The sequence below is a fragment of the Propithecus coquereli genome, unplaced genomic scaffold, assembly GCF_000956105.1.
Source record: "Propithecus coquereli isolate 6110/MARCELLA unplaced genomic scaffold, Pcoq_1.0 Scaffold140, whole genome shotgun sequence".
Taxonomy (NCBI): domain Eukaryota; kingdom Metazoa; phylum Chordata; class Mammalia; order Primates; family Indriidae; genus Propithecus; species Propithecus coquereli.
The window spans coordinates 3,319,552-3,335,733 of record NW_012138303.1 but is presented as its reverse complement, the minus strand read 5'-3'; the positions used below and the strand labels follow the sequence as shown (position 1 = coordinate 3,335,733).

The following is a 16,182-nucleotide window of genomic DNA, read 5'->3' as shown; positions in this document are numbered from 1 at the left end:
TTCTCTGTATTAAAAAAAGAAACATGATACCAATTGTATATTTTCTTTATTTATTCTCTGTAAGTCTGTCAGATGATAAATTGTAAATAACAATGATTAAAGAGTCATGCTACTGATGGAGCCTCCTTTCTGTGTAAACAGCACAGGTTGTGGGCTCTGTTACCTTTCTCTTTACATCCTTACATTATTTCTAGAGAAGCGGAGGGGTGTGGGGACAGAGCTGGGTGCATATGATGTGGACACCTGCTTGCTGGGGCCATCCAACAGAGGGTCACTTACACAGGCCTCTAACACATTAGCCGACCACTGAAAGGAAAGCATCTTGGTCTCTGACATATCCAAACACACTAGAGACTGGGATTTTATGTCCTCACTTTAATGACTTCAGTTCTGGGAAAGTCAGTCTAGAATTAAGTGGCGATCTTTTATTGTTATTGTTACGGAGTTCTCTTGTTGGAGACACAGAAATCCCTTCTAAATCCACATATGAGCAGACTGCCCATGCATGCACAAAGCAACCAAAACTACAAACAACCCAAATTCAGACTCAGTCTTCATAACAGAGATTTCAATGAAACCACCCAAAACAATACATTTCTTACCTGGTCCCTGAAGAATAAGCTATACTTTTAATTTTCTGAGAATATTTCTCAGAATATTTCTGAGTTCTCTGAACATATTTTTTTCAGCAATGGTCATGGTAGATAAGGGACTAGATATACATTACCAGAGGATAACCAGAGGACCCATGAGTGCACATTCTGACCCCACATTCTGGTTTGACTCCAGGACTAGGAACCAGGGATTCAAGCAGCTGTGTGGTAGGAGTGGGGGTGGGGGGAAGAAGAAAAAAGTAAATAAGGATGGCAGAGATGTTCAAAGAGGTACCATTCTATTGTCAATATCTATTGCCAAAGTTTAAAGGTAGATATAAGTGATATACATGTGTGCTTACGTGATATGGCATAGACATGCTATGCACGTATCTGAATGCATAAGTCGTTACTAAAGACAGATTATGTCTCCTCTTATGTTTTAACAACTTGAAGGACTTTGTATTTCATTAAGTGTTGAGGACTTGCAAACTCATTTATCTCCATTTATAATTTTATGTTCATTTCACATTTGAAAAAGAAGTATACACACTTATATCTTCTGGTCTTTGAGTCCTACAAAACACTAATTTCTTAGGTATAGGCAGCAAATGACCTCTTACCATGTAATGAATTGTGTAAAATTCCACTTCTGAAGTAGTTTTGACCCGGGCTGGATGTACAAGGATTTGAAGGGAATACGGATGAAAGATACATCCAAGAGAAGCTATTTGGCTCAGTTCTTTTCCCCCTATTTACAAACTAAAGGCAAGTTAGTTCTGGAGAGGTTTATAAGGACTATAAACAGAGCTTTGTTATGGGGGTTAAAGATACCTTTACATGTCCTTGTCTACCTAAGGACTGGTTTGGTTACCACAAAAGGAACCAGAGCTCTGTTTCAGGTCTTGAGGTAGAGGCAAATTTATTATATGAAGTGGTAAATAGACATTCAAAGTGGGAGTTACTATATTTACTATTCCAATTATGGGGCAAGGTTTGTGAGGGATAGATGGGATCATTGTTTGGTTTCCAGGAAAACAGAATGATCCCATGAACAACACAAACTTAATATGAATAGCTTGGCATGATAAAAACCATACCTACCCATTCACCTAGCAATAAGAATACATTACAACCGTTATTGAGCTATGTCCTACATGTGATAAAATATTGTGAAAATACAAGATTAAATGATATCTGTTGTGAACAAAGTTCTCTTCTCCTGGTCTCTCTGGCACCTCTAGCAATTCAGCCCATCGTTTGAAGGTCACAACACCTCGAAAGCAGTAACTTTAGTTGAAAAAAGGAAGAAGAGGCCAAAGTTTCCTCACTTGACTTGGACTGAAACCATGGTAAAAGGAGAGACTGTTGGTCTGGCTCTGAAGTCTTCTGGCCTTTTTCTTATTTCAGTCTGTTCTACCCTGGTGGTCATCCCAAGATGGCGGTGATGCTGATGAACCTGTAAAGTCTAGGCCCTCCCCCTTTGCAGGAATGAGTTTTCTATGGAATAGCCATGTAACTCTGTCTCCCCTCTCTCACTCCTTTTACACATCACCTCTCAGTTCCAGGACATTTTAAAAGGAACCTTTGGGTGTAGACTCTCAAGATTGGGGTAATTTTATTCCAGGATTTTCAGAAAGTATTGTTACATCGTGGTCTTAAACAGTTGAGAGTGGGATAAGGATAGGAGGTGAATTCCACCTCCATGATAAAGAAATTTTATTTAGGAATGTAATGTTCAAATAATCAAATTTGTTCTTTCAATCTAATTTTTCCTGGTATAAGGTACATGATTACTAAACTAGTTGGTATCATTAGCCAAAACCTCTAAAATCAAAAGCCAATATAGATTATCTCAGTCTTTTGGGGATCATTGCTGTTTATAAATAATTAAAACCTTGAAAGAGGCCATGGACTAAAGTATGTTCAGTAGAGTTTGATATATGATGTACAGTTTTACTCAGTGTGAGCTGGGACTGGTGATGGTCCTGTCACTAATCTACTGTAAATACAGAAACCTAGAGTAAGCATTAGAAACTTTTATAGCATTTTGGCGGAGTACTTTTTATATGTGTTGAATCTAATAAAGAAAAACTGGGGCTTGTATTTTGTATGCCTTTTGCTTTTTATTTTTCTAGTTTATTTATTGATTGATTGTATTATCCAAAAGTACCCATCTGGGATGGCTTGAAAACACAAAACACCTCCTTCACCACATAGAGTTTGAGAGCCACTGCTGCGGATTACAGTACATTCTAGGCATAGCAGAGAATGAAGTTCTGAGATTGTATGATTCCATGCCATAGTTCAAGTTTTGAAGGTGGGTCATTCACGCATGATTCTACATAATATTTTTATTAAAATCAATGTTCATTTTCCCAAAGAGGATTCTTTAGAGAGAGAGGAAGTCTGGGAGCAGAAGCTGAGCTGTAAAGTGGCATAGTGCCGGGATCTACATATCAAAAAAGGAGTGGAAAACCGAGTACATCATAATCGCCTGACTTTAGCTCTTACACCCAAACCTTTCCTCTAACATGAAAACAGCCTGAGGCCTTTCTGCTATTCAAGTGAAAACCTGAGGCAACAGGGCCCAGATCCAGCGCGTTCCAAAGGTGGCGGCCCCCGAGCGCTTGGCTAGGGGACTGTGCCCACCCTGTCGCGACAGAAGAGGACAGCTGCGCCGTGGAGGGGCGGGGGAGGGGCGGGGGTGAGGGGAGGGGGGCGGGGAGAACCTGCATTGGCTCCGGCCTCTGCGTCACGCGACTCCGCCCCTCGGCCTATCTCACACCACACCGGCCCCGGCGCCGCGGGCGGACAGCGGACTGCGATTGGAGGCCCCAGCGCGGAGTCGAAGACGCAAAGGGAGGCGCGCCTGGACGCGCTCTGATTGGTGGAGGTGCGCGTGGGCACGGCCGGAGAGCCTTTGCTTAGGGCTTTTGAGAGCTGTGGTGGGTTCTTGCTTTATTGCCCGGCCTGGTTTGCGAAGATGCGGAAGGTGGTTTTGATCACCGGGGCGAGCAGGTGAGGCCTACTTTGGGCGGGCAGAGGCGGCGGCGGAACAGGGGTCTGCGACCCGCCAGGAACCGACCCTGGGAGCGCCCGCCGCTGACCGTGCCTAGGCTGGGACTCCGGCGGAGACCCTGCCCTGCTATTCTCTGGGGCCCCCACTGCAGGAGGTGTGGGACATGCTGGCCCTAGAGGTGCCCAGGAACTGGTGCTTTGAATTAAACATGGCAGTGGAAAGGAAAACTAGAGCGCCAGTAAGTGATGAGCGTCTCAGTGATGATCCTGTGGTTATCTAGGGAAAGGGCCTTCCCTCACGGACCCCCGTCCCCTTCCCCATCTTTGACATACTCTTCAGTATTTACAGTCCAGCGGTTTGCTCCTGACCGCGTGGCCACGTCTTATATGCTAGTGTTTTATCTGTGCAAGACCTTTGCCCTCAGCCAAATTTGATCATCCGTGAGCATTAGGACGATGGGGAAAAAACATCTCATTCCATCTAGCTCAGTGCTAGAGAGCTAATATATACTCTTCAGAAACGCAGAGAAAATTAACTTTTCTTGTTAAGGCATGGTTGGGGTGCAGAATAACCAGCTCATAAATATCCCAGAGTTGCTCATTTGATCATTCAGCCCCTTCTGTTGCCTATTTAACTTCTCATTTGCATTTCCATAAAGAATGTGTGGAGGATGAAACCAACCAAACCATTTTTCTATTAGTTGCACTTAGCATTTTTGAGAGATTAAAACAGAGGATATGTTAAACGTCACTTAAGATTGGTCCCCTTTCAGTTATTTAACCATGTCCATATGAATTAAGCCAGTTTGGTAGGTGTCTCCAATTAACTGGCAGTTTTTTAGTGTGTCCTCTCTTATGTGACTTTCACAACCGATGAGTTGCTTTTGATGTGGAAGATCTTAAATAAGTTAGAAATGATTTTATGTGTTTGTTTCTTTTACATATATTATGATATGTGCCATTGCATGTTTATATTAAAGGCCTACTATTATCAAGTGAGGATGAATAAACAAATGTTTTTGAAGTTTTATTGGCAGGGCTAACAGATTGCTGATGGTTCCAGGCTCTTTTTGGGGTTCTGACTATATTTGCCTGGAATCAGCTTAAGTCTTGGAAGAGAACTTATTATCACCCAGGTTTTCATTGCTTTCTAGCAAGCTGGTTTGACTGCTGTCCCTGTCTCTTGTGCTTCACAGTGCTCTTCCTGAAGTAGCTTATTGTCTTTGAATGATGTGCTCATCCCTGCTTCCCTTAGTCCTCATCTAATATTTATTCAGTTCCTACATTCTACTTAATCATGCTGAGTTCCTTCTTTCTTTTGGTTATTCAATCATAGTAGTTGAGAGGGATTTGTACCACCTGCCACGTTACCAATGTCTCTTTCTAAAAGATTCATCTGTTCCCTTATCAGAGATTTCTGGTGCTCCTTAAAAGGCGATGGGAGAGCCTTTGCCGCTGAGGAACTTAGGCAGCAAAATAAAACATGCATGTAGGAAACAACTAATGAGTTGCTCTTTTCAACCCTTGCTGGTGATGTATTAAATCACTTTCATGAGTGCCATAAAAAGTACAAAATGAAAACCACCAGCAGTATAAACTCGGTATTAATAGAAAGGCCAAAGGACAACTCTCATTTTCAGTCCAGTTATTGTGCCGTTGAACTTTTTCAGAATGAGACAAACACAAACTGGATAACATCCTGAGCAAGTGACTGTTACAGTGGAGGATTCCTCCTTTCTTTAAGTAACTTTTGAGTCTTTTCTCTCTGCCTGGGCTCCTCATTGGAGCTCAAGTTAACACAATGAGTTTTCTGAACCGGAGAGAAATGCCTCTACCAGGAGCCATCCCAAATAACGCAGATCCTGTGTCTTATTTGTCCTCCCAGTGGCATTGGCCTGGCCCTCTGCAAGCGGCTGCTGATGGAAGATGATGAACTTCACCTGTGTTTGGGGTGCAGGAACATGAGCAAAGCAGAAGCTGTCCGTGCCACTCTGCTGGCCTCTCATCCCACCGCCGAGGTCACCATTGTGCAGGTGGATGTCAGCAACCTGCAGTCAGTGTTGCGGGCCTCCAACGAACTTAAGCAACGGTATGTTTCATGCTGACAGATTTTCTCTTATGATTGTGCAGCATAACATTTAATAAAATATGAAAGAAAATAAAAACCTAAAAAGAAACAAGTGCAATGTAAGAAGAAATTATGCTCAGGACATCTGTATAGAGTGACCCATTATGTCTCAGTACTACATTTTCATTCTCAATCATGATCACAATTAGTTCATAGAGACTAATTTATGAGTACACTGACGTGTTGTTAACTGTACTGCCTTACATTAAAGTAACTCCCTTGATAGTTAATTCATTTTTTACATTTTTCCTCCACATAATGAATTCATTAAGTAGGTGGGGCAGGTACTGATATTTAACAAGTGAAGAAACTAAGACACAGAAATAAGAGTACTGTGTCGGAGAAGGTCGTCTGAACTCACATTGGTTGGGTTAGTCCCAGAACCCAGGTCTCCTCCCTGCTTCCTCAGGGGTAATTTTCTCCAGGCCAGTAAAGATTTTTTGATACCTGTACAATAATTGGCGTGTAATAGGCATTTGATAAATATTTGGTGTATGAAGGAATAGGGTGCCTGGATGTATAACTCCCCCAAAAGTGAGCATAGAATTGCATGTAGGTGCATAATGCATTTTTCTGGGGAAAGAAGGCATGCTTTTTAAAAAAAAAAAAAAATTCTAAGAGGAATTTATGATCAAAAAAGTTCAAGAACTCTGCACTAGTCCATGCTGCCCTAGGGCTGTCTGGAATAATTAATTTTCAAATATTTTTATATTTGGAGCTGCTACGAAACAAGAAATTACTTTGTTTCCTTGAATAATAAAATGAAGTATATCAGAAGCAAAGAAGACCTTCTTGATAAACACATTTGCTGATGAAAAATACTTTGCATTTTATTTATATGAATTGAAAGTCATTTGCATTTCCCTATTCTGAATGCACAAGTTTCAAAAGCAAATGCTGGTTTTCTTCACTTCGGCCCTTCTCATTGTGGCCTTAGCCCTTTGTAAATGTGGTTTCTCTCTCCTCTACTGCTAAGCTCATAGACTTTTCTGCCATACTATCTTTCTAAAAAAGCCAAGATTTTCTAGGTTTCATTTTCAAAGAAATTGTGATGTGTTCCACATCCCTTACTCTTCTATAACTTAAAGGTCTCCAAGACCATGAAGCATAAATAAATGTCCTTATGGAGTTAAAAACCATAAAGTCAGAAGAGAAGTATAGGTTTCAAATCATGTTTACATTCTTTCCCCAAACCTTCTTAGCTAGCTGCCTTTTTACCTGCTTTGTAGAAATTTAGTTATATTTTCTTATTTGGCAGAAAAGATCCTTCATTCCCAGTTAATAATAGCCCATTCTAACACAGTTGACTTTTGACAGTGAAAGTTTTGACATTTATAGCTCTGACTATTCTCACTTGCCTCCAAAGTTTCAAGATATTTGATAGTACTTTATCACAGATCTGGTAATTTAGTATTTAGAAATATATTTAGTAATTTAGTACCAATTCACAGCAGTGAGTCTGTGGGGCAGAAGGGAACACTCCAGGTAAAAATGCATTGTCCCAGCTACTCTCCTCAGCGTTTTAGTGCAGCTTTGATGTGTTTATTTACTTCACAAAACAGCTTTCTTTGAGATGGGTGGTATTATCCAAATTTAGGAAATGATAGTTGTAATGATATTCACAAATTTGGGAATATGTCGAGGTGTCCGGATAGATCCCTCGGGCTCTACTGCAGTGGCCCAAATAGATCTCTTCGATTCTAGATCTGAAGTAAATTAGAGCTGAAGAGAGCTTGAGAAGGATGCCTTCCAATGGCTAAAGCAGCAACATCATCCCTGACACCTGGTCTTTTCATCTATAATACTCTGTACTATGTACAGATAAAAACTAATAAGAAATAGTGATTCTCTTTTATCTAGAATAGAGCAATTGCGTAAATTATTTCATCTTTGAGAGTAGTATGTCATTTTACTGAAGACAGTGCTTAATTTGGTGTCTTTGCTAAATGTTTTCTCTCCATTCCTAGCCAAATATGTTAATATTCTTAGATGAAAGTTTGCAAATTAGATAATGAAACAACCAACAATAGATGGACCCACACTGTCTCTGTGGCACTTAAATGATTAACTGATGGTAACAATATCAGCATCTTAAACAGTCAATTTACTAATTAGAGAGGGTCATTTGGCAGTTAATTATTTATAGGATGATCAAGCACTGTTTGTGTGTGATCCGTATTGGTAACCGGGTATATATTTCAAAGTCCTAGCTTTAGTAGCTATGGCCCTTCTTATCTTGGGTTATACAGAGGACAGAGACAGTGTAATGCATTGAATTGTAGGAGATATTCTGAATATTTATGGTGTCTACATCATGAAAGTAGGCTCTACCTGTCCTGAACCTAGTTTAAAAGTGGAGATTAAGGCTTATGTAGGCTTAAAAATAAAAAAGTTTTCTCAAGTCAGCATTTCACAATTCCTTCCAGGACAAATATTCTGGAGGGAGCCTACCAAGAATACCTTACCCCATTCACCTTTTATACTCTCATTGTATTTTTGTGTATTCTCATCATTTTATGATACATAGCACCTGTCCATGAATATTGAAAGGTTTCTACATGGATCTTTTGTTTTAGTAGATATCTTAGCATTCAGATTTCAGCATTGATAGATCGAGTCCAGTGAATATTAATATTATATAAATTTTACTTGTCAACTAGGGGAGATGTGAATTGAAACAAAACACAAAAACTTTCTAAGAGCAGAGGAGAGCAGGTTTAATAGACAGAGGGTTACTGCAGTGCCTGATTGGGAGGACAAATCTAGAAGGAATTATTGATTAGAGATTTGACTTCAAAGCCCTTTATGGCTCCCCAAATTCTCTTTGAAGGAAAAGCATAAGAAGACTAAAATATTTACTGTGGCTAAAGAAAAATTGTTGAGAAAGAACTATTGTAACCCTTATGTATTATAAATTCTTTGTTGCTCGCTGTGGCCATCTTATTGGTTGAGAAAGTATTTTCTGTCTCTCTCAGGCTTTCTTTCTCCTCGTTGTTTGGGAGATAGAATACACAGTCTTGTCTGGGTGCTCTCCTTGCAACTCACAATCTTGTTTTGGTGTTTCATTTTCAGGTTTCAGAGATTGGACTTTGTATATCTAAATGCTGGGATCATGCCTAATCCACAGCTAAATATCAGAGCACTTTTCTCTGGCCTCTTTTCAAGGTAATTTCCACTTTCTAGATGAATTGATTGGGAGGAAGGTGTTCATTTTTCTGCCTAGTTTTGCTCTCAGTCTGTTAAGTTAGGGGATGAAAGGTAAGGGGGTGTTGAGAAGGATGAAGACATAGAAAGATGGTGTTGCAACCTTGCCATGAAAGAAAAACATTCCTCTTTTGTGGGGAACACTGCAAGTCCTGGTTCTTATGGTGCTCTAGGTCTCCAGGACATTCTAAGTGGTTGGATATTTTGGAAGGTCAATTTTTGGTCTGCCTGATTGTACCTATTGGCAAGAAGATTTCTAAATTAGGATTCTCAGAGAGACTCCAATACCCGGGAAAGCTGGACCAGTTTCCCAGTTGTATGTAAGGTATTCTGAGCAGTAGGTTGGAGAAATGTAGAGGACTAATGTCTCCCTGGGAGACTTTCAGTACACATTAGTGTAGTGGCTTTCAGAAATGTTGAATTACAACGTAGAATAAGAAATACGTTTTATCTGGCAACCCACTGCTCCTTTTGCTTTACCTTTCTTCCAATAAAATACACACACACAAATTCCACGCTGGTCTTGACATACTACTAAACTGATCTCACAGCAAAACACCATATTAATATGTTCAATGCTTTAAGAATTCCCAGTTTAAAAAAAAACCAAAAAACCCTTTCAGCAATTAAACATACTCTGTGCAAGGGAAGACTTTTTACCCTTGGCATAGCTATTGTTCCCCCAGAACATTTTACGTGTAACTGATTTGGAAAGAGGTGAGGAGAGTTTTAACAGCAAGCCTTTGAGAGACTCAGCTTCCTATTGGTAGTGTGAGCTACAAGTATGTAAGTACTTCTGTGAATTGGAGGAAAAGAAACATTTTTGTATTTCATTTACTATGACAATCTTAGTCTGAGAAATAGATATTGTTATTCCTGTCATTACAGAATCAAGGAAGGTGTAGTTTGTGGGTGGGGATGGGTCAGAGTATCTCTTCATTAGCTTCGGTTAAAGAAGCTTTAAAAAGTCATACAATTGTCTTCACAACTGTCTTCTGCTGTTTCAGAAAAGTGATTCATATGTTCTCCACAGCTGAAGGACTGCTGACCCAGGATGAAAAAATCACTGCCGATGGGCTCCAGGAGGTGTTTGAAACCAATGTCTTTGGCCACTTTATCCTGGTAAAAAGGCTTTGGTCTTAATAAGCCAATACTTAGATAATGACTGTAAAGTTCCAGGCACAGTGCATTATTATAGTTCTTCAACTATAACTGATTCAATCTCACGTTTACGAGTTTTCTTGATTGCATTTGTCTTATTGTTCATTGCAAGCATGGAGCACATTTGGAAACTTTCCTAGTAGATCTTTCTTCAAGAAACTTATTGTTTTAGAATAGTTTTAGATTTTCAGAATTATTGCAAAGATAGTATAGAGAGTTTCTGTATACCCTACACCCAGTTTCCCCTCTTACTAACTTCTTGCATTAGTATGGTACATTTATCAAAATAGATGAACCAGTACTGATACATTATTGGTAACTAAAGTCTATGCTCTATTCAGTTTCTCAGTTTTTGCCTAATGTCCTTTTTCAGAATCCCATCCAAGATACCACGGTACATTTAGCAGTCTGGTGTCCTTAGGCTCTTCTTGATTGTAACAGTTTCTCAGACTTTTCTTGTTTTTGATGACCTTGACAGTTTTGAGAATTACTGCTCAAGTATTGTGTAGACTCCCTCAGTTGGGATTTGTCTGGTATTTCTCTCCTGGTTAGACTGGAGAAGTGTTTTTGGGAGGAAGACCACCAAGGTAAAGTGCCGTTCTCATGATGTCCTATCAAGAGTATATACTATCAACATGACTTAGCAGTGTTGATGTTAACCTTGATCACGGGGCTTGAGGCAATATTTGTCAGGTTTCTCCATTCTGAAGCTACTCTTTCCTTCTCCCTTTTCATACTGTGCTCTTTGGAAGAAAGTTACTGTGTGTCTTTCCTTCTCCCTTTTCATACTGTGCTCTTTGGAAGAAAGTTACTGTGTGTCTTTCCTTCTGCCTTTTCATACTGTGCTCTTTGGAAGAAAGTCACTGTGTGTAGCCCTCATTTATGGAATTACACTCCATCTCCTTAAGGGTGGATTATCTGTAGAAATTATTTGGAATTTTTCTGCAAGGGAGATTTGTCTAGTCTCCATTTATTTCTTTATTCAATTATTTATTATATCCATGTGGACCCATGGATACGTATTTTCTACTTTGAAGTCACAAATACTACTTTACTTTTTTTGCTCAAATTGTTCCAGTTTTGGCTGCTGGGAGCTCATTCAGTTGGCTTCTGTATCTCTTTGACATATGTCCCATCATTATGGTTTCTGGTTTTGTTTTAGTTTTCGTTTTGAGTACTTTCTTACTTTCTGACACTGCACAATGCTTCAGATCATCTTGTATATTTCCTGCCTCAGTCCTAGCATTATCCTTTTTTCTAAGAAGTCCTGGTTCCTTTTGTCGGAGAATGGTTATTAGAAACCAGGATCTGGGTACTCGTTGCTATTGAGATATCAATTTCTAGGCCCTCTCCGCTAACAGACCAAGGAGATATATATGTGCATACTAACTCATGTATGTGTACATATATGTAAATATTTTTGTGTAACTAACTTATATTTCTGTTAAGCTGCACATGAATTCATACTGATGTCTCTAACCCTAATCTATGACCATCTGGCTCATTCTAGCCTCCTCTCCTTTCTTGTCTGTGGTGTCCCACTTCAACAGTGACAAACCTGGCTTCCATCATCCTCCATCTCTTTACTTAATTATTCAAGTTTAGTATACATGTATAGTGGCTTCAGAATCATTATTTAATCTGCCAGCATATTCTGATACTTCTTGTTCTTTTTTTTCTTCCACTCAGATTCGGGAACTGGAACCTCTCCTCTGTCACAGCGACAGTCCATCTCAGCTCATCTGGACGTCATCTCGCAACGCAAAGAAATCTCTTTTCAGCCTTGAGGACTTCCAGCACAGCAAAGGCCAGGAACCTTACGCCTCTTCCAAATATGCCACTGACCTTCTGAATGTGGCGTTGAACAGGAACTTCAACCAGCGGGTAAGGCCTGTCTCGGTGATATGGAAATGGCAAGGCAGGGGCCTCTAATGAACTACAGTTGATTTCCTAGTAACTCGGCTGGCTTCCCACTACCTGTTGTAGTTTAGATTGATGGTTGGTGTATATAAAAGTTTTAGGGGAGAGATAATTAGCTCCTAACCTTTTGGATAGATGTAGTTAGTTCACCATTCTTTAGTTTTCCAGGAATTCTAATTTATAGTAACAGAATGACACTACTAAAAATAACAATAGCTACTGTTTAAGTACTTGCTACATTTCAGGTGCTGTATGTACTCTTTATCTGTGTATGTTATTTAATACTTTCCTTGTTATAGTGAGGTAGGTCTGAGTATTCCCGTTTTCAAATGAGGACACTAAAGCTCAGAGAAGTGAGGTCATTTACTGGAAGATCACACAGCCTGTGAATGGTAGAGCTGATAGTTGAGTCCAGGGCTGTCTGACTTTATGACTTGGACTTTTTCCACTGACCCACACTGCCTCCTAGTCAGATGTCTGTAGGATAGTCAGTAGTTTTAAAGCTTCCTGGATAGTGGTGATTTTAGGTGAGACTCCAGAACTCTATCTCTATGAGGATCCGGGTGTAGAGGGTGTTTCTTTGGAGAAGGTGACCCTTGTTAGTTATGCTGGCTTCTTGTGGCCATTGTGCTCTGTAATTTACTGCTTCTTTGTATGTCTCTGTTGCCCAGGTATAAATCTTAACTGAAAATCTCCAGGCTTTCCCAAGGTCATTTTCTTTTGTTTGCTTTGACTAACTATGTTATATGAGTAAGGGGCTCTGGAGCACTTTAATTCCATTAACATTTATGAACGACCTACCATGTTTAGGGCACTGGGCCAGGCTTAGGATTGAGGAGGAAGGTGAAATAAAAAGATGATCAATCAAGAAACTGTGTCTTCCTTCAAGGAAGCTTTTTTGATCATGAATTAGACATAGAAATCTAAACCTTATGTGAGTCTAGACCGTGCTTATTCTGGAATGAAGACCTTTATCAGATGGAATTCTTCTGTGATCATGCCTCTTAGTAAGGGGGTGGTATAAAGTAGAAGCTAAGAGCATACTCTCTAGAACTGGATTTGAATGCTGGCTCTGTCATTAGCTTTCAATCTTAGGAAAATTATTTAATCTCCCTATGCCTCAGTTTCCTCATCTGAAAATAGGGAAAATATTAGTGCCTCCCTCACAGATTTGTTGGGAGGATTGAATGAGGAGATTGAGATGAAACAGTCACAGCAGTGCTTTGTGCTCAGAATGTGAGTGTGTGTACACGTGTGTGTGGATGAGTGTAGGGATGTATGCATATATGCATGCACACATGTGGGGGTACATATGTACATGTATGGGTTTTGTGGGTATGTGGACATGTGTAAAATGTGAGTATATATGTGGGGTGTGTTCATGTGTTCTGCACATGTGTGTGCATGTTCTCGTGTGTGTGTTCATGTGTTGGCTGTTATTATTACAGCTTGGGCTCAGTGTGTAGGCTCCTTCTGAAGTTTCTTCAGATGTTTAAAAATTTGTCTCAATAGCTTCCTGGTACTCTAGAAACTTCCTTTTAGGGGACAAAGTCAGAGTAGATTAACTTCTTCCATAAAAAGCCATGGGATTTTATTTTAAGTTTCGCTCATCAAATAAGGTTTGGGATTTCACCTTTTACAAAAAAGGGAGATTTAGCTAGTGCTGCTAAACTCTGTTGGGATTGGTTCTTCAACCTATTGGCTTTTGTGAGAATATAAAGCAGCTAAAAAAGAACTACATTGGGGGATTCCTTTAGAAGCCTTGTATTACTAGCAATGTCGTCAGGTTCTGTATAGGCTACCTGATAGATTTTAATCATTGTTAATGATCCCCCACAGAAGCCATAGAGAAAGAAATACTTGGGATCATCATGATTAATTCCCTATAATTATTTTATTTATTTTATTTTTAGTTTTAGTTTTTATGGGTACATAATATTAATAGTTGTATATCTTTGTAGGGTACATGTGATGTTTTGATGCGGGCATACAATGTGGGTTAATCAAATCAGGGTAATTGGAGTATACATCATCTTAGTCATTTATCATTTCTTTGTGTTAGGAACATTCCAATTACACTGTTTTAGTTATTTTAGAGTATACCCTAACTTATTGTTGATTATAGTCACTTTGTTGTGCTATCAAATATTGTTCATTCTAACTATCTAACTATATTTGTGTACACATTAACCATCTCTACTTTATCTCCCCTCCCCGCTCCCCTTTCCAGCCTCTGGTAACCATCAGTCTATACTCTGTCTCCACGAGATCAATTGTTTTTAATATTTAGCTCCCACATATAAGTGAGAACATGTGAGATTTGTCTTTCTGTGCTTGGCTTATTTCACTTAACATAATATTCTTCAGTTCCATCCATGTTGTTATAAATGTAAGAACATTTTTATATAAATATAAAAAAGTGTTCATTATAGAGATCTTTCACTTCTTTGATTAAGATTATTCCTAGGTATTTTATTTTATTTGTAGCTATTTTAAATGAGATTACTTTCTTGGTATCTTTGTCACATTGTTTACTGTCGGTAGGTAAAAATGCTAACAGTAATTGATATTTGTATGTTGATTTTGTATTACTGAATTTATTTATCATTTCTAATAGGTTTTTGTGGAGTCTTTAGGTTTCTCTAGATACAAGATTATATAGTCTTCAAAGGAGGATAATTTGTCTTCTTCCTTTCTAATTTTGATGCCCTTTGTTTCTTTCTCCTATCCGATTGCTCTAGCTAGAACTTTCAGTACTATGTTGAATAACAGTGGTAAAAGTGGACATCCTTGTCTTGTTCCAGATCTAAGAGGAAAGGCCTTTGGTTTTTCCGCATTTGGTATGATACTTGCTCTGACTATCTTATGTAGCTTTTAGGCCAGAGGTATGGGTCTTATGCATGGAAACAGACACATAAGTTTAGATTTAGCTGTCTGTTTATTAGATCAGAAATTTCTTAAAGGCAAGGATACATCTTTTTATTTTATGTGCTTATTGTGATTGATAAACTGATCTTCAAATAAGCCAACAACATGGAAAACTCAGTTAATCAGGCCCTACTTTTCTCCCCCCATTTTAAGGTTGGTTATTCTTTATATTGCAAGTTTCTTGAGAATAGAGACTTTGTCTTACTAATTTGTACACCCTGAGTGCCTTTTCTAGTGGGTTCTTAGTACAATGATTCTTAAACTGAAATGATCTATCCAACTTCGAGGATAACTCGGAGTATAAATTCTTTATCTCCTGGTTTCCTGGTTCATATGTGTACCTCTTATTAATTAGCATATAGCTGGACCGAGTCAATATACATTGAATTAATATCTTATTGCTACCCCTCTCTGTGCTCCCAGGGTCTGTATTCCAGTGTGGTGTGCCCAGGTGTAGTACTGACCAATTTGACATATGGAATTCTACCTCCTTTTATATGGACACTGCTGATGCCAATCATATGGCTGGTGAGTGATGAACACATCTTTTCTTAGTTTACAAAATCTCTTTAATTTGGGACCTACTAGATGTATTTAAGGGTTGGGAAATGATGTAAGAAACTGAACCTGAAATCCATTTAACTTGAGGTTTTCAAAGTTGCTTAATATGTAGCCTCTGTTTCATACTATTGGGTGTTACCACTGCACCACCATCTGAGTGTCCACTCTCTTCAAAGGAGTGTTTCGTTGATTGTGCACCGTAGATCCTAAGAGTTGTGTAATCATGTAATTTTGGGAAATGGGAGTTAAGAAGTGTTAAACTGGACTTCTCTGAGTTTTTGTTGTGGTCATGTGCATTAAAAGCTCTCAAGGAATAGATGATTGTGCATTGCATGACCATAGAACCACATTGTGGTTTCTTTGTTTTATTTTGTATTTTGAGCATCTAGCAGGACTACTATTCCTCCAGCACACATTAGAAAATGCTACTTTTAGGAAATGTCTCTCCCTGTAGGGCTCAAGAAGGAATGTCCCTCCATTGTGGCAGGCATGGAAAAAAGATTAGAAGTAAATATGCCTTCATGTTAAAACTGTTTGACTTAGAGTGATGGAGATTAAGTGATATTTCTTTTTTGACTTCCTTATTTTTTGATACTTAAAAATGTTCTAGAATCAGAAATGCAGTATTTCTTTTTTTAGTAATTAAATGAATAATCCTTTTGTGAC

At 39.0% G+C, this 16,182-nt stretch overlaps 1 protein-coding gene across 1 annotated transcript in view; it reads left to right on the top strand.

Moving 5' to 3' along the window:
- The first annotated feature begins 3,525 nt into the window (after window positions 1-3,525).
- Window positions 3,526-16,182, top strand: part of HSD17B7 (hydroxysteroid (17-beta) dehydrogenase 7) — a 17,500-nt gene continuing 4,843 nt past the window's right edge. The window contains exons 1-6 of the mRNA XM_012639509.1: window positions 3,526-3,614; window positions 5,500-5,703; window positions 8,815-8,907; window positions 9,954-10,068; window positions 11,797-11,991; window positions 15,379-15,483. Of these exons, the coding sequence (XP_012494963.1) occupies window positions 3,580-3,614; window positions 5,500-5,703; window positions 8,815-8,907; window positions 9,954-10,068; window positions 11,797-11,991; window positions 15,379-15,483 (747 nt within the window). The 5' untranslated portion in view covers window positions 3,526-3,579. The remainder of the gene's footprint in view (window positions 3,615-5,499; window positions 5,704-8,814; window positions 8,908-9,953; window positions 10,069-11,796; window positions 11,992-15,378; window positions 15,484-16,182) is intronic.